Below are 17,574 nucleotides of genomic sequence, written 5' to 3'. Positions count from 1 at the left end.
AGCAGTGCAACTACAAGCAGGAGAAAAAGATCTTTCTGTGTTTGACATTGACTGAACAAAAAACATTAGGTTTTAGCTCATACTTAGAACAACATAAACAATCACTATTGCTGCCTCAGTCCCTGATATTTTCTCTCGTCTTTAGCATCTATGACAATGGGCAGGCAGCCAGAACTAAATGAATAAATTATCCCTTGAAACAAACAAAATATAAATGTCAGATTTCCCTGCCACTCACAGCTTCTGGCCATTTCCATCAATTGCATTTCTCTCAGACCTCTTTGCATCAAGTCTTTCAATTATTTAATCTCCATTTAACTTCAGGTTTCTCTCCTACGTCACCCTTTCTCATTACTATGTTGAGTTCAGAAATTCTCTTGAAGGACAGACTTATTCGATGCATATTTATAGGTAAAATTAAGCACGCTTGCTTTTCTATCATCTACAGAGCAAAGATGTTGTCGGTTTGATTGTACAGGGAGTTTGCACAGGCTCCAGAAAGTAGGTCAGCATCACTTTGGCTCTTGATTTCAGAGCCCAGTGTCCGGAACGTCCACTTGCATCATGTCATTTGACGGAACAAATGTTTTCCCCAAGCTTTTTCTTACGATAATTTTTTTTATATTAAAAATAGCATTTAGGTAGTGCCACAGAATGTTTCAAAGCACCTGCTTGTCCATTACATGAAATGTCATCTCTGCTGCAAAATGGGGAATATAGCAGCCGATATACCCTGGTCTGGTGATGTTATTTGAAGGATAAACATTGTGAAGGTCAATGGGACCTACTTAGCTCCTGCTTTTCAATAATACCACAGGAATCCAAATATTCACCCTTTGAGTACCTCAGTTTAGAATAATATCTGATAGAAAGTATCTATGATAATGCAGCCTTCTCACAACCATGTTATATAAACTCATCTCTCTGGATTGGGGCTTGAACCCTAAACCTCTGAGTCCGAGGATCATGATTCTTCCATTGAACTTCACCTGAGACCCTTAATAAACTGTATTTCATACCGCTGAAAATTTGCACATTTTGTTGAAGTCTTTTTCCCCACTCATCAGGGCAATTCAGAAGAATACCAATTCAAGGGGAATACCAACCTTGAGACTGCTGGTTGGTTGACAAGTGAATACTGATCAGTTGAGGCGTTGTGTAGAATGCATCCATTAATGCTGATTGACAGTTGACTGCCAATCAGTGTTTAAATTGTAAACCAGTCAGGTTGACTCTGGTTAGAGCAATGACCTGAGAAACTAACCAGCAAATAGCTGTCACCCATTTTGTTCAGTTGAGGTAGAAGTAGTACACGTATATGCTGTTTTTGTCTGCAAAGATCAGGTCCCTCTCAATTAATATATACGGCTTCCGGCACAAAGGTGCAAGCCTTACTGACAATCTTAAATTGTTTATCAGTATAGTTCTTGGCACACTCAGGGTTATCTAGAAAATGTTGTCCAATTGAGAATCACGTCTGATGTTAGACACTGTGTAGCAAATTTTGCAATTGTGGGCTAGTTGGGTACAGTCAGTACCTTGCTTGTTGTGAACAGTTGAGGGGATATGCTGTTTGATACAATCTACCAGTCTTTGGGCTCTACAGCCTAAATAACTGGCACCACAGCAGCACTGAAATTCATATACCATGTGACTCTGTTGTGTGATAATCTTCTTGGCTTGATAGCAACATCCTGTTAGGGGCAAACACCACTTGTGTTGCTACTACATTGTAACAACTGCTAGCTTCACCTGTTGGTCAAACTTTGGAAATACCATATCCTTCGAGGAAATGTGTCATAGAGTGACCACTTAAGGACTTCTCATGATTCTGCACATGATTCAGCAACCCAATGATACCATGTTCATAAATACCTTTACTGGATTCCACAAGAAACATATTCTGGTGGAATGATACCTAACTTGGCTGGTCCCCAACATACTACCCTATCAACTTGAAGTCATCCAAACTTTTGCAGCTCATATCTTATCTCAAATACAAGTCCTGTTCACTAGTCACCCATGTGCTCAATAACCTACCTTGGGTTCTAGTGGAGCAATGTCTTGGCTTTAAGATTCACACTCTTGCTTTCAAATCCTTCCATGACATTGACCTTCTCTACCTCTGTCTTCTTTCTTTCTCACAATCCGCTGAGATGTCTGTACTTCTCCAGTTCTGACCTCTTGAGCAACTCCAATTTTAACGAGTCTACCATTCTAAGCCACAGTTTCTTGTTGCCTTGGACTAAATCTCTGTTACTTCCTTGCATCACAACCTTGCTTTCTTTTCTTGAGGACTTTCTTTAAAACCTACCTTTCTGACTAAGCTTTTGGTCATCTGACCTCCTAACTCTTTCTGTGGTGAGATGTCATACTTTGTGTTATATTTCCACCAATAGAGTACTTCAGAACATTTAGTTAATTAAAGAGGTCCCATAAATATAACGTCTTATTGTTGTTTCTCTCCATGAATAGTGCTGAGTAATTCCTGTATTTCTATTGTTATTTCCATTTTCCAGCATTCAGTGTGTTTTGCTCTTAATTAATTTGATGAAGAAAATCTCATTAATAGCATAGCTTTGCCAACAAATCTCGCAAAAACACTAATTAATGCTTGCTACTTATCAGCATTACTTCAAATTAAATATGTTGATTCATTCCAAAGACACAGTTGCACGGCAAAACAAACTGATGCACTGGATGTAACAGAATGTGATTGCATATACACAGCCCAGTTTAAGGATTAAACTGGAGAGATTAAGTGAGCTGAAAATGGATGAGGAGAAAAGGAAAAATCAATTCTAATTAAACTAATTTTGGAAGAAAGTTAAAGCTACTCACAACAATATACTTCTGAGGAATAACGATTATCTACTGTTGTTGATTTATGGTCTGATAAAAGCAACTAAAAGAAGCTAATGGGCTGACTGTTAACACAGGGAAGGTGATGGCCGAGTGGTATTAGCACTGGATTGTTAAGCCAGAGTCCCAGGTAATGGTCTGGGGACCTAGGATCAAATTTTGCTATAGCAGATTGTGGAATTTGAATCCAATGAAAGTTTGCAATTAGTCTAATGATGGCCACGTTGATTGTCAGGGAAAAAACCTCATCTGGTTCCCTAATGTACTTTATCTGGTCTGGCCAACATGTGACTCCAGACCCACAGCAATATGGATGACTCTTAACTGCCCTGTGGGCAATTAGGGCTATGCAATAATTGCTGGCCTGTGAATGAATTTTTTAAAAAGGGGTTAAGTTATGATAAAAGACCATTGAAATTTATGCACTTCAGATTTATAACAATATAATTGCACGGATTTGCAAAACAATTTGAACTTTTTTTAATGTTAAAGCCTCAGCGATAAATGAAATTGATTTTGCCTTTGTGGGGTGCATAAAAGGAGTGAACAATGCAGGAAATTAATTTCAGAATACTGTTTCAAACCAACTATGAGAGTAGGTCAAATAGTCTTACATGTTCAAACTAAACTAAATTAAACTTTCCTCTTCATAAATAAAAAGAACAGACATACAGGGTAACAAAGCCAAAAACCTTCAGAGTGTTTCCAGAAAGAGATAAGATCTATATAGCTACATCATGCTGTTCACATCTACCAGCATTTCAAAACATTTAACAACATTTGATTATTTGTCAAAGCAATTTTTTTTCATCATCCCTGTCAGTGCAATTGACATTTATGCCATGATTAGGAGACCTTGTCTTTAAAATGATCCATTTGAGGCTTATTATCATGCTATGATATACATTGCAGGAAGCAGCAGCAGGGATTATGTCAAAGGAAAAGGCTTGTGAACCCTGACTGAATTTGCTTTGCAGCAACAAGCGAGAAAATAACAACTCCACTTTTTTGACACAGTAAAGGGCTGTTAAAGCATCATATGATTGGTAGAAAATGGTTGTCTTTCTCCACTAGTGAGGGAGGTCCTTCAACAAGACGAGGGGTGTTGACCTTATGAACTGGCCTGCTTTCCATTTTCTCTGTGCAATGTCCAGTGCCATTATGAGCAGTTGCAAAGCTCTTCCCAATCTACCAGCAGCTGAATTTGGAGGGCAGCATCACAGAGAGGAATGAACAAGCCCAAGTCCAGAGAAGGTTGATACCTGGGATGAAGGAGGTTGCTTCTGAGGAAATGTTGAGCAGATTAGACCTGTAACAAGTGGAGATCAGCGAATGCGAGGCATTCTTACTGAATCATGTCAGATTCTGAGGGGGCTCGACAGGATACATGGCAGGAAAATGTTCCCCCTTGTGGATACCAAGAACTAAAGAGCACAGTTTTGAAGTAAGCGGTCTCACATCTTCATGAAACATGTGTAAAAGGAACAAGAATAGACCACTGAGCCAGTTGAGGCTGCTGATAGCTGACCTGATTTTAATCTCAATTCAACATTCCTACATTGTCCTGATAATCTTTCATTCACTTGGCAATCAAGAATCCATCTATCAAGAAATATTTACAGATTCTGCAATCACTGCCTTTTGACAAAGGTAATTCCAAAGACTCTCAACTCTCTGATAGAAAAAAACCCTCCTTATTTCTGTCTTAAATGGCTGACTGTTTGTTTATTTTTAATATATTATCCCCAGTTCTAGATTCTCCCATGAAAGGAAATATCCTTTCCACATCCACCCAGGTCATTCCCCTCAGGATCTTATTTGTTTCAATTAAGTCACCCCGACCCTTCTAAAGATACAGGCTGAACCTGTCTAGCTTTCCTCAAAAGGCAATCCACTCTAAGTATTAGTTGAGTGAACTTTGTCTGAACTACCTCCAATGCAAATATAAAGGCAAAAACTTTAAATTCACAATGATGAAACTTCTCACAATGTTTCCATGCAATTCTTTCTCCACGTTACTATTTAGAAAGGGCCTGACATTCAAAACCCCAGATCACTGGAGAAAGTAAATGAGTGGAACAGCAAATGTACAAATTTATTAATACTTCAGTATTATTTTCACAAGATCCAAAATCATCTTCCTCGGTGCCGTTCTTGTGATAGTTTTGCTTCCTGAAGCACAAAAAATACTACTTGCAAAATGGGCTTTTTCGAGATTCCAATGCAGACACAGTACTGAACCTTTGCATATAGAGTGTGTATTAAAGTAATCTTATCGATGGTTAGCACAAAGGCTTCTATATTAACATTCCATTATTTAAGAAATATGTTTTTCACCAGAGGCAGATGCAAAATTACATCGTGATTGAACTGGGAAATCTCAACCCCTATGTTGGTCCTTAATGACATCCACTGTTTTGGGAGATTGTCTCTATTAATATCTGGACCATCGTGTCACCATCACGCTATTTTGTCTCTCCAGTGATAACTAGCATGTTACTTTTCATTCCAAAGTTTCACACATTTATCCCAGATATTGAATTTACAGAGTGAAGTGCAAAATTAGTAAGGTGGTGGGGGATGGGGGCTGGGGGAAGAACAGCAAACTTGCATTTAAGCCGCAGGGAACTCTTCCTATAAAATATGACTCAATGTTTACTTGCTTCAATGAGCATTCTGACCAGGATGGGTGTGGATTGAGGTGACATCTAACATTTATTGTTGGCTTTTTATGTCATCGGCTTTACTGTCTTGATAACAGCTGCAGCAGTCAACAATTTTTGCTTTCCTTCCCCTGAAATCCGTTACTCAAATTTTAGTCTGATTATTGCCACAATCTTGTTCTCCTTGTTTATTGGTTCACTGCTATCAAACTGAAGAATGCACAGAGGGCAAGGGCAGCGAATCAATATCGTCACAGGTTTTCTCTCAGCTTTATAAAACTTGCTTTTTAAAAATTCCTTCACAGCATTTGTGTGTCATAGGTAAAAACAATATTCATTGTCTGTCCCTAATTGCCCATATACTAAAGAAAAATGCATCAGATGCTGGAAGTCTGACAATAAAAACAGAACATCCTGGACACGTTCAGCAGGTCAAACAGCATCAGTGGTGAGAGAAACAGAGTTAAGATTTCAGGGGCATGATTTTTAACTTATCTAAAGTTTTTTATGGTCTCAGGATCACCTACATCAGTTCACAACAAATTAGTGCTACTGAAGTGTAGTAATTGTTATAATGTAGGGAGCTATTTGCGTAAAGCTTCTAGAAACAACATGTCAAATATAGAGGGCACTCAGTACAGTGCAAACCTCTGCCATTCTGATTGGTAGAGGCACCCAAGATGCATGGTACCCATTATTGCTGATGGATGGTTAACTGGCAGGCTTTGTTAAAGTTTACACCAGGCAGGTCGACCCTGATTAAAATGTCTGCAATAGATAATATGTTGGACTTGGACTGAAAACTAATTGAGGATGGTCAGTTGAGGTCACACTATTGCACACTCACATATACTGGAAGCTACATACATTAGTACATAGGGTCCTGTTCTTTCTAGACTGAAAGAACATGTACATACATTCAGAGATAATGGGAACTGCAGATGCTGGAGATTCCAAGATAATAATAAAATGTGAGGCTGGATGAACACAGCAGGCCAAGCAGCATCTCAGGAGCACAAAAGCTGACGTTTCGGGCCTAGACCCTTCATCAGAGAGGGGGATGGGGGGAGGGAACTGGAATAAATAGGGAGAGAGGGGGAGGCGGACCGAAGATGGAGAGTAAAGAAGATAGGTGGAGAGGGTGTAGGTGGGGAGGTAGGGAGGGGATAGGTCAGTCCAGGGAAGACGGACAGGTCAAGGAGGTGGGATGAGGTTAGTAGGTAGCTGGGGGTGCGGCTTGGGGTGGGAGGAAGAACCGGTTAGGGAGGCAGAGACAGGTTGGACTGGTTTTGTCTCTGCCTCCCTAACCGGTTCTTCCTCTCACCCATCCCTTCCTCCCACCCCAAGCCGCACCCCCAGCTACCTACTAACCTCATCCCACCTCCTTGACCTGTCCGTCTTCCCTGGACTGACCTATCCCCTCCCTACCTCCTCACCTACACCCTCTCCACCTATCTTCTTTACTCTCCATCTTCGGTCCGCCTCCCCCTCTCTCCCTATTTATTCCAGTTCCCTCCCCCCATCCCCCTCTCTGATGAAGGGTCTAGGCCCGAAACGTCAGCTTTTGTGCTCCTGAGATGCTGCTTGGCCTGCTGTGTTCATCCAGCCTCACATTTTATTATCATGTACATACATTGCACCTGTTTCACTTCAACAAACGAGGCCACAGTCATTCACTCAGAGATAGTAAGAACTGCCAATGCTGGAGTCAGAAATAACACAGTGCGGAGCTGGAACAGCACAGCAGGTCAGGCAGCATCAGAGGGGCAAGAAAGTTGATGTTTCGAGTCGGGACCCTTCTTCAGAATGGGGGAGGGGGAAGGGGCCTCCAAAATAAACAGAGGAGTGGGGCTGGAGAAAGTAGGTGGGATGGTGATAGGTGAGTGCAGGTAGGCAATGGTGGGGATTGGTCAGTGAGGTGGGAGGAGCGGACAGGTGGGAGAGAAGATGGACAAGTTGTATCAGGTCAAGGAGGCAGGGGTGAGAGGGCAGGTTGGTCATGTTATGAGGCTGGGGGTGGGGAGATTTTGAAAGTGGTAGGCTGCCCAATGCGAAACATGAGGTGTTGCTCCTCCAGTTTCCAAGGGTGTCATTGTGACACTGGAGGAGGCCCAGGATGGACATGTTGCCCAGGGAGTGGGAGTTGAAGTGGTTCGTGACTGGGAAGTGTTATCATTTGTCACAAACAGAGCGCAGCTGCTCTACGAAGCGGTCTCCAAGCCTCTGCTTGGTCTCACTGATATAGAGGAGGCCACCTCGGGAGCAGCGGATGCAATAGACTTTCATTTCTTAGGGCAACACCTGAACCAATCTGAGTCAACCTGGATTGTTTAGAATTTAACAAAGTTTGGCTGTTATCTGTTAATCAGCATTCATGGTTTCATCCTCCATGGCAAGCCTTCAACCAATCATAGTCCACTTACCAGCCAATCAACATTCTTCTATCATGCAGCATTTTTTTTACCATGAATTGGTATTCTTGCAAAATGTCCTAATGAGTGCAAGCTGCAACAAAATGTGCCTTATTCTCAGCAATACTCAAGTTCTGGACGACCGACCGTCCTCCTCTTGAGCTCTCTGCCCAAAGGCAGAGCCAACAGACAGTTGCACAACTGCCAACACTGGTAGGAGTGACGAGGCAAGTTCTGAATCTGCCCCAGTTAAAATGTGCATTGAGCCCCACGCTGACGGCACCAATCTGAACTAGGCCATCCAGCCGGAAATTGAACCAACCAAGCCACACCCCAACCCCCATAATCACAAGGGGTGCAAGTTGCTGTGGCAACACATTTTCACCTCCCTGTTGCAGTTCTGGAAAAAGGGATTGTGATGTAAGAGACGCCAGTATTCTCTTCATCACAGGGTTGAGCAGGAATCTGTCATACTCTTACCAGGGGCTACTGGCCTGAGCTGGAAGAACATACAATTTGACATTCAAACCTATTTGATGGCATTGTGCATGCACTCTCTTTGGTCATCATGTCTACCCGGTGTGCCCAAAGGCCTCCTTATTCTGTGAATGCAATGTTGAAAAAGTAAATATTTTCAGCGACGGTTTCGTTCTCATTGAGGAGGTTTCACGCCAATCCACATCCATCAACCTGCTCTGAAAACTCTGCTCATTATTTGACAATCAACAATAAAACAATACATGACTTTCTTAAAAAAAGTCAAATTGTCCAATGGTTCCTGTTTTAAATCAAAAGAGGACCCAGATTCACATCTGCATCTTTACGAAAAGCTAATCAGCCCTTCCTTAAGCCATACACTATCAACATTGTAAGTAAAAACCAAAAGAACCGTGGATGCTGTAAATCAGAAACAAAAACAGATTTTCTGGGGAAGGGTCACTCGATCCAAAACATTGACTCTGATTTCTCTCCACTGACTCTGCCAGACCTGCTGACCTTTTCCAGCAATTTCTGCTTTTGTCACTGTCTACGTCCCACCGTTCTGTTGAAAGCTACCCGTTTGCTTTCGAGATGTATTGTTTAAAAAACAGGAGCAAAATATTGGCCCGCCCGCCTTCAGTAGTGGGTGCGATGACGATCAGGTTAAAGTCTATTTTGGTGATTTTGATGGAGTGGTATGGACATTGCCCGAGGATTGAAGGGACGTTTGCTGTTGGGGCTCAATCAGGGGCGATGGGATTGATATCACGTCCCGGAAGAGGGCACTTTCAGCACTTCCCCAGCACCGGCCGCGAGGTGGTCAGACTTTGTGTTCCAGTTTTGGGGAATAAGACTGAGAGAATTTCGCAGCCCCATCTGGGGAATCAGTGCTGAGTCCAGGCGGAGAGAGAGAGAGAGAGAGGCTGGAAAGCGTTGGTGGCAATAGGAGATCGATAGGAAACCTTTCCCATGTCAGATGGGACACGTTGCGCGAATCTGGGGTCAACTGGGAACTCTCAAGGTAAGCGGGAAACGGCCGGATGGTTGTCCCCCATTCAGTTACGCCGATTTCCCATTCAGCCCTGCCTGTTTTTCTGCATTTCCAGATTTCGCTGGAGGGGGGGGGGGGGGGGTGGCATCTCAAATATGCAATACACCAATTTCGGAAAGGAACGTCAAAAATAAAAGAGACCCTATTTATGTTTTAAGAGGAAACGATAATCTAAAGGTCCCTGAGCAGTTGGGTTGCTGTGTTTAAAGCGTGTTGGATATTTCTGAGCCCAGGACTTGCTGCAAGGTCGCTGTGAGAGAGGGAGGGAGAGAGAGAGAGCGGGAGAGCTGGAGAACTGGAGCCGGGAGAGGTGAGTTGTGTTTTTAAGGACTTCACAGTTATTCAGCAGCCGCAGCGTGGGCTCTGCAGTGTAGTCTCCTTTGCAGCTTATTCCCGTCTCTCTGCAGCTGCTGGAACACCCTCCTCCTACCCCCGGCCTCTGGGTTGGAAACGGAGTGGGGGGGGGGGGTGCAACAGACGCCGGGAAGACTGGCTTTTTGCAGAGCAGCAGAAACCCTGGGACCACTGACTGTCAATCGTCCCGGGTTTCTAACTTCTCCAAATACAAAGCGAACCCCCCCCCCCCCCCCCCCCGCCCGCTTCCTGGATGACTGATGCTGTCGAGAACAGAATGTTTATTTACTACTACAGCCCTGCTCCGCATGTGGGTGCCTGGATATAAATAGCCAGAATTCCGTCGCCAATGTTGGAGCTCACCTCTGTGTTTTCGTCCCTTGCCTTTTGGGAGCTCGCAACAGACCTGGGGCTGAGGATACCTGGTTCAGAAATCTGCTGATGCTGTGTCGGCGAGTCGAGAAATGAAATCCCCCTGTGCTTCCTACCAAGCGGTTCGTATCAATTATTCAGGGGACAGCTGGGCTCTGTAACGGGGAACATTGTTTTGAACACAAACGAGGGAATATGTATGACATGGTGTCTGAATCTGTTCCTGTATATCTGTTTCTATTTGTGTGTATATGCCCTTGGATCTTCACGGTGATGTCTCTCTGGGTTTCTACATGTCTATTTATGTATGTGTGTGCGAGAGAGTCTGTGTTCATCTGTATGTGTCAATATGTGTATGTCTGTATGAGGGGTGTGTGTATATGTGGGTCCTAATGCCTCCATCTGGTGTTTGTCTGTGTGGCCAATTTATGGATCAATGTGTGAGTCTAAGTGTGTCAGTCGTTACACATATATCTCTGTTTTATGAGGGGGGTGTCTGTGTTGAGGGTGGGATCTGTGTGCGTCAGTTTGGGTGTCCATGTGTATGTTGGGGTTGAGTCTGCACTATGTCCATATACGTGTGTCTGCATTAGAATGCGGTGTCTACATTTATCTGTGCGTGTGTACATTGGAGTATCTGTGTAGTTGTGGGTAGGTGTTTATGTATCTCTTTGTGTGTGTGAGAGAGAGAGAGAGAGAGAGAGAGAGAGAGAAAGCATAATTAACATGCCGTAGACACTGATTCATAAAAGTTGTGTTTGATGTGAAAAAGGTAGGATAATGGGTAATTTATACAGGATGGGGAAAGGACATTTAGATAATGTGTTTATTATTTTGCCTGATTGAGAACACTTCACACAGAATGTTCTCTTCAAGCAATAATCTCTTGAAACAAACCATTGTGACATAGAATGTGACCAATGATGTATTGACTTTCCCACGTAGAAAATGGATTTTAAAATTCTAATCGGTAAGAGTGGAGTAATATCTCAATGGGCAAAATTATATTCGATGATCAAATGCCATTTTTAACTGTTTCACACATACACACACTATCGATTCCTTCAAATGATCTGTTACAAATGCTTCAGTGAATTCCTTTTCACTGGGAGGGTACACTTAAGCTCCCCTTTGCAATGTGTGGTAGAATTCACGGCCTGGGTTTTACTCTCACGGTTCCATTGTATTTCAGGAAAGATCACGTATCCTAAGGAAAATTGCATGAGAGAAGGAAGTATTAGACAACGCAACAGTTTTCACTGTGGATTTGTGTTGACCACTGAGCTGAGAAAGAGCAGCTGTGAAGATTGCAGAGCCGAATGGGGACTGTACCAAATCCTCAGGATTCTCAGGCTGTGCAAAGGTCAGCAGCTATAATGGGCAGAAAAGACTTTGAAGGAGCCTCTTGTAACAACAGCCAACAGATAGCAACCTCCCCAGATCAACAGAAAGCATCAAGCTCTTCAGTTGGTCTACACGAAAGCTTCGTTAACTCAGTTCCTTTAATATTGGAATCCAGCCAAGCCGAAGATGCTACATCCAGATTGTACGCCAATGGAGATCAGGCCAAGTGTGATAGAGGTGGAGAACTGGACCAGTGGATGAAGCCAGACGCAATGAAAAGCAGTCAGCATGGCGCAGGAGAAAATACTCAAAACTCCTCAGAGTTTATTATAGGCCAGCAGACAAAATGTGTGCACCAACCTCAGCCAGACTCTAGACCGTCTGGGACCAATAGGCAATTGACCACACACACTGGGACTGACCACCAGCAGACCAAACCGGCTGACCCTGGTCATACTGGGACTGACCACCAGCAGACCAAACCGGCTGACCCTGGTCATACTGGGACTGACCACCAGCAGACCAAACCTGCTGACCCTGGTCATACTGGGACTGACCACCAGCAGTCCAAACCGGCTGACCTTGGTCATGCTGGGACTGACCACCAGCAGACCAAACGCACTGACCTCAGACATCCTGGGGCAAGTTACCAAGAGGTCAATCTTGAAAGGAGAGAAAAAGAGAGGGTTGGGCCTAGGACTGACATGGAACAACAAGATCTGGCAATAAAGGATAGACTCCAAACAGTCACTATGAAAGGAGAAAATACCTTTGATCTGAAAACTGTAAACCAAGAGGAGCAGTTGAGACTTACAAAGGAACAAAAAGCTCCTCCCAAAACTGACCCTGTCATACCTCCAGAATTGCAGGTGCAAAGGATTGGAGCAGGACTCACTGAGGTGAACAGCCATAACAGTTCTAGGGAACACCAACAAAAGCAGCCAATAGACACAGAGCCAAATCTAGGAGGGATTGTTCAACAAAAACAACAGGAGACCAAATTTAAAGATGCGGAGACGATGACGAGTCAGTCTCCAGGCAGCTACTTTCCATCCATTTGGAATAGGTCTTGTCGGGATGTTGAGGTACAGGCTGTCCTGCAAAGTTTTCAGTGCAAGTCCACGGCAACCAGCCCCCAGAGTCCAGCCCCTGGCTCAATGAATGAATGTCAGGTTGTCCAGAAAGTCCACCCAGAAAGCAGTCATTCCAAACTCAGTCAGTCAGCACGAGTTAGTGACAGCTACTGTGAGTCGGAACGACTAAAGGTAACCTGTACCTTTACAGAAGGATCTGAACCCTCAAATGTTGTCTATGAACTGGGTGAGGAGGAAGTGGGGGATGTCAAGACAGAATCTTTCTTATCAGAGGTTACTTATAGAAATAAAACTGAAACTAAACAGAAATTCTCCAAAGAATCTGATTATGATCCAAAAGTTACCCGCGACAAAAAGAGGGAGCTAACAAATGCTAGAGGACATTTAGAATGTGGACAAGCACCATCTGTCCCTGTTACTAATGAATCAGAATCTGGAACATATGGACCCACAAAGTTCAGAACAGAACCTGTATGCTTGGACAAAGCTACGGAGTTACACGGGAGATCCATGCAGTCGCAGAGCCCTTGTGATAAGAGTGAGAACTCAGACCAGCCAAACATTAATAACAGCAGCAACCAAGAAACTGGCCATCCCACCCTTTCACACTGTGTAGTTAATGAACCTGCTCAGTGCGTTTATGATATCAGCAGGAAGCCAGGCATTGCTGCTAATGTTCATGAAAAATCCGAGCTGAAAGAAACCAGCATTGATAAATCTAGCCAGTCAAACAGTGCTGCCAAAAGCAGCGAGAAAACTGACCAACTGCATGACAGTACAACTGAATTTGGTAATTCCAAAATGGGACCTGAAAGTAGGCGATCCGGACAGCTACAGAAATCTGACCCATTGACAACGGATCCTGATATTAGCAAGCCATCCCTCTGCTCAGAAATTGCTGGGAACATCCAAATGGATTCTAGTGCGTCAAAAAGCACAGATACTATCCCTCAGGGATCTGAACAATCTCAAGCTGCTGGTGACGTGATTAAAATATCTGAACAAACCCACAGTGTTAACCGTGATAAAAAGGAACCTGATCTTGATGCCAAAAAACAAACTAGCCAAACCAAAGACTTGCCTGCCAAAAGCGAGATAGCTGACCAACCGGAAGCTGTTTGTAATGACAGTGAAGGTTCTGGCCCATTGGAACGTCCTTATGGTATCATTGTGGAAACTGTTCAGCCAGAAGCCAACCAGTCCATCACAGTACTATCTAGTCGTGCAAAAGTTGAATGTGACACCGACAAAAAAAAATCTCAATCACAAAGTATTGAAGGCACTGGCAAAGAATGTGAGCAATCCAAAAATGAATCAGACATCAGCAAAAAATCTGCTCAGGTGATAACTTTGTATAATGATGGTAAGGGGTTTACCCAATCAGAAGCTGGCTGTGCCACTGCAAAGGGAAGTGGTCACTTAAAAACAGATCCTCAAGTCAGCAAGCAATCTCATATTTTTGACACCGAAAAGCCGAAACCTACCATTGAGGTGAACATTGAACCGAAGCAAACAGCCAATGAGTCAGATAAAGAGGCAACACAGTCAAAGAATGTCCGGGATGTGATCTGGGATGAGCAGGGTATGACCTGGGAAGTTTATGGTGCCTCCCTTGACCCCGAATCACTGGGATTTGCCATTCAGTGTCACTTACAGAGACAGATCGTAGAATATGAGAAGCAAATCAAAGTAAATAATCAGAGCAAAAGATCAGCTTCTTTGGATGCAACACCTGGGAGTAATAAAGCCAACAAGAGGAGGCAGCAAAATATATTCAGGACAGTTCTACAGAATATGAGATCCCCACAGTGTTGCCTTCGTCCGCAGCCTTCCTCTGTGATTGACTGATGGGAATTGTAGTCATATTTCAGCCAATCCTCCAAATTGTTTGCGATGGACCACTTCATGAGAAGGCTTTCTGCACTTTTATTGCTCATGAATAGATTGAAACTATATTACAGATTTCTTTTCCCCATAAAATGCATTCAGTGGCTGTAGTTATTGTACATGGCCTTTCTATGGTGTATCTGCCCACTAGATACAATTAGGAGACCAATAGGTCATCTATTAGGCAATAATGATCGCAATTTGTAAACAAAATGACCTAGTTAGATTTTATTTCATAATGATTAAATTAATACTTTAGAAGTGACTGTTGTGTGAAGATTCTATCCTGAACGTTCTTTTTTCCTTGGGCTTGATAATATATACCCTCAATTAAGTTCTCAACGATTTAAATATGCTCTAGTATGCATGAAATCAATTGATACATTTTAATGTTAATGCTTCGAGGGAACGAGGTTACATAAGTAGACCATGACACTTGCAGTTTCGTGACTCCTATAGAATGTCCTCAGCAAATCAAGTAACTATTGTAACATTTCAATGTAGAGCTAACATTGCAGTTGCGTAGTGCATAGTCATAGAGAAACAGGAGAATAAATGGCGTTTGAATTAATTAAGAAAAAGAATGCCACTTGTCACTGATGCTTAATTTTTGTGTGAAATGGAATACGTGGATTAATATACTGTATTTAGTAAGCCAGAGCATTTTATATTGTAATAAATTTAATGAGAAACATCACTATCACACATTTTAGCTTCCTCTGTGAGGTGAAATACATGTATTACAACTTGTACCTTTACATGATGGCCCTAACTGATGTCAAATTTTCTGCCATCTTTTGTACTGTGTTATTGATATTGATTGTTTACTGTTTGTCTTTTGCTAAGCCACCACAGTGTTTTATACTAAAAATCCGCTCTGTGTCCATTCTCTTAAATGTGCCGAGTAACCAGTCTCTGCTCCCTGCCCTTTACCAATGTAAATGAGAAGGACTATCAATTCTCCTTATCAAAATTGGATAGAAACACATGGAACATATGTGGCTAGGTTTAGTTTTGTTGCTGCATTGACAGAGACGAGCAGACATCCTCCCTGAATTTACAGAATGTCAATCACTTGATTCCCTTCCCCACACAAGGCAGCCCTTGCCCAGCTACTTAATAGCTATGTTTTCTCAGACTTAACAAGTGGTAGATATTCATTGGCAACTCATCCAAAGCAATGTTAATCAATCCAAGGCCCAGTTTCTTCAATGATAACCACAATGTATTGTACTTTTACATTTCAATCTGTTTCTGTTAGAACAATGTTATTCTATTAGAATAAATATGAACGATATATGGGTCAGGTTTCTGCTTTCATTTTTTTCTCAAAGGCTTTGAATTATGCTGCACTGATCTTTAATAAGGGATAGCCAAATCTTTGATTTCTTGTGAGAGTGATCTTTTTTTTTAAAAGGTAACCCTAGACACTTCTGCCTGAAATGAACAAGAACAAAGCAGAATTCATTCATTCCAGAACCTCCTGAAGCACTGCACAGCCAAGAAAGCAGCACTAGAGGAGTATCCATAGTTGTAATCTAGGAAATACAGCATCCAATTTATGCACAGCAAACCCCCAGAAATACGACTGAGATCAATGATCAGATTGTCTGTTTTGGGTATTGGTTGAGGCAAAGATGCTGACTGGGTTGCCTTGAGGAGAACTCTGCGATTTCTCATAAAGACGCTCTGGAAATTTTAAATCCACCTAAAGAGGGCTGTCATAGAATGCGGAAGGAGGCCATTTGGCCCATCGAGTCAACAGTGACCCTCAGAGCATCCTACCAAGACACACCCCCTTTATCCTATCCCCATATGTCTAATCGACATAGCCTGCACATCCCTGGACACTATGGTGCAATTTAGCATGGCCAGTCTACCTAATCTGCACATCTTCGGCCTGTGGGATGAAACTGGAGCACCCAGAGGAAACCCATGCAGACACAAGGAGAATGTGCAAACTCCACACAGACAGTCACATGAGGTGGAATCAAACCCAGGTCCCTAGTGCTGTGAGGCAGCAGTGCTAACTATGATGCCATCTTCTGGTCCTTAGTCTGACTTTAATGCCTCCTCTGAAAGGCAATACGTTTGATAGTTCAGCATTACTCCACATCTCTGATAGTGGTTTTGAGCTCCCACTTCTAGCTCAAATTTGAAATTGTTACCATTGAGTCAATGAGCCAATGTGTCCATTCAGATTGGGATGGGCTGTTCAATTTGCCACAGTATCCAGCAGGCAGGGCTTGCCAGCAACATATGACATATCCGTCCATATTTACCTTGACATATTGTAGGAGGGGAAAAGAGGCTTATTTCCTGTCTCAGGTGCCATGACAAAAATGGACACAAGGTCCACCACTGTCAGTCAGGTCAATGGATCTAGAAGCGATTGTGTCCACACATTGTTCAGCCTTTACAGAGAGACAAGAGGCTGCAGACACTGTGTGGTAGGCTTCTGAACCTACCTGCTGCTGGCAACTTTGTGCATAATCAGGTTAGACTCCAGCCCACCAGATCTTCATGACCTCCATCCTAAACTATCTGAAACTAACCGCATGGAACTAAAATCTTGCACAAGTCCTGTTTAGCTCTTGCCCCATGTTGTTGCTGACCTTTACTGGTTCCATAAGATCATAAGACAGAGAAGCAGAAGATGGCTATTCAGCCCATCAGGTCTGCTTTGCCATTTAAAGAGATCACAGCTGATCAGATAATTGTCGACTTCACTTTCCTGCCTTTTTCCCATACACCCATACTTCCCTTACTGATAAAAATCGGTCTATCACGGTTTTGAATGTTCTTAGTGACCCAACCTCTATAGCCCTCTGTGGTAAAAAAAATTCCACAAATTCACTATCTTCTGTGAGAAGAATTTTCTCCTTTTCCCCCAGACTTCTCAAATGACAATTTTCAACCTTGTCCTTAAATTGTTTCAAGGACACATTTCCTGTTGAGGCCAGAATACATTTCACTCCATGTGATCTCCCCATTACTCACCAACCCCACAATTCCTCGTGGACACTGTTGACTGTGCTTCCTGCCACTTGGGATGT

At 42.9% G+C, this 17,574-nt stretch overlaps 1 protein-coding gene across 11 annotated transcripts in view; it reads left to right on the top strand.

Annotated features, from left to right (window-relative positions):
- Positions 1–15,815, top strand: part of LOC125456636 (G protein-regulated inducer of neurite outgrowth 1-like) — a 28,814-nt gene extending 12,999 nt beyond the window's left edge. Inside the window, exons 1-4 of one of the 11 annotated variants that reach the window (XM_048539968.2) lie at positions 9,047–9,437; positions 9,626–9,777; positions 10,119–10,315; positions 11,386–15,815. In XM_048539968.2, the coding sequence (XP_048395925.2) occupies positions 11,513–14,479 (2,967 nt within the window). In that variant the 5' untranslated portion in view covers positions 9,047–9,437; positions 9,626–9,777; positions 10,119–10,315; positions 11,386–11,512 and the 3' untranslated portion in view covers positions 14,480–15,815. The other 10 variants (XM_048539976.2, XM_059650555.1, XM_048539955.2 and 7 more) reach the window with 10 other exon arrangements.
- Positions 15,816–17,574: the final 1,759 nt, after the last annotated feature.

This window comes from Stegostoma tigrinum, chromosome 1, assembly GCF_030684315.1.
Source record: "Stegostoma tigrinum isolate sSteTig4 chromosome 1, sSteTig4.hap1, whole genome shotgun sequence".
NCBI classification, from domain to species: domain Eukaryota; kingdom Metazoa; phylum Chordata; class Chondrichthyes; order Orectolobiformes; family Stegostomatidae; genus Stegostoma; species Stegostoma tigrinum.
Note: the sequence above shows the minus strand (reverse complement) of the source record. Positions and strands in the feature narration are given on the sequence as shown.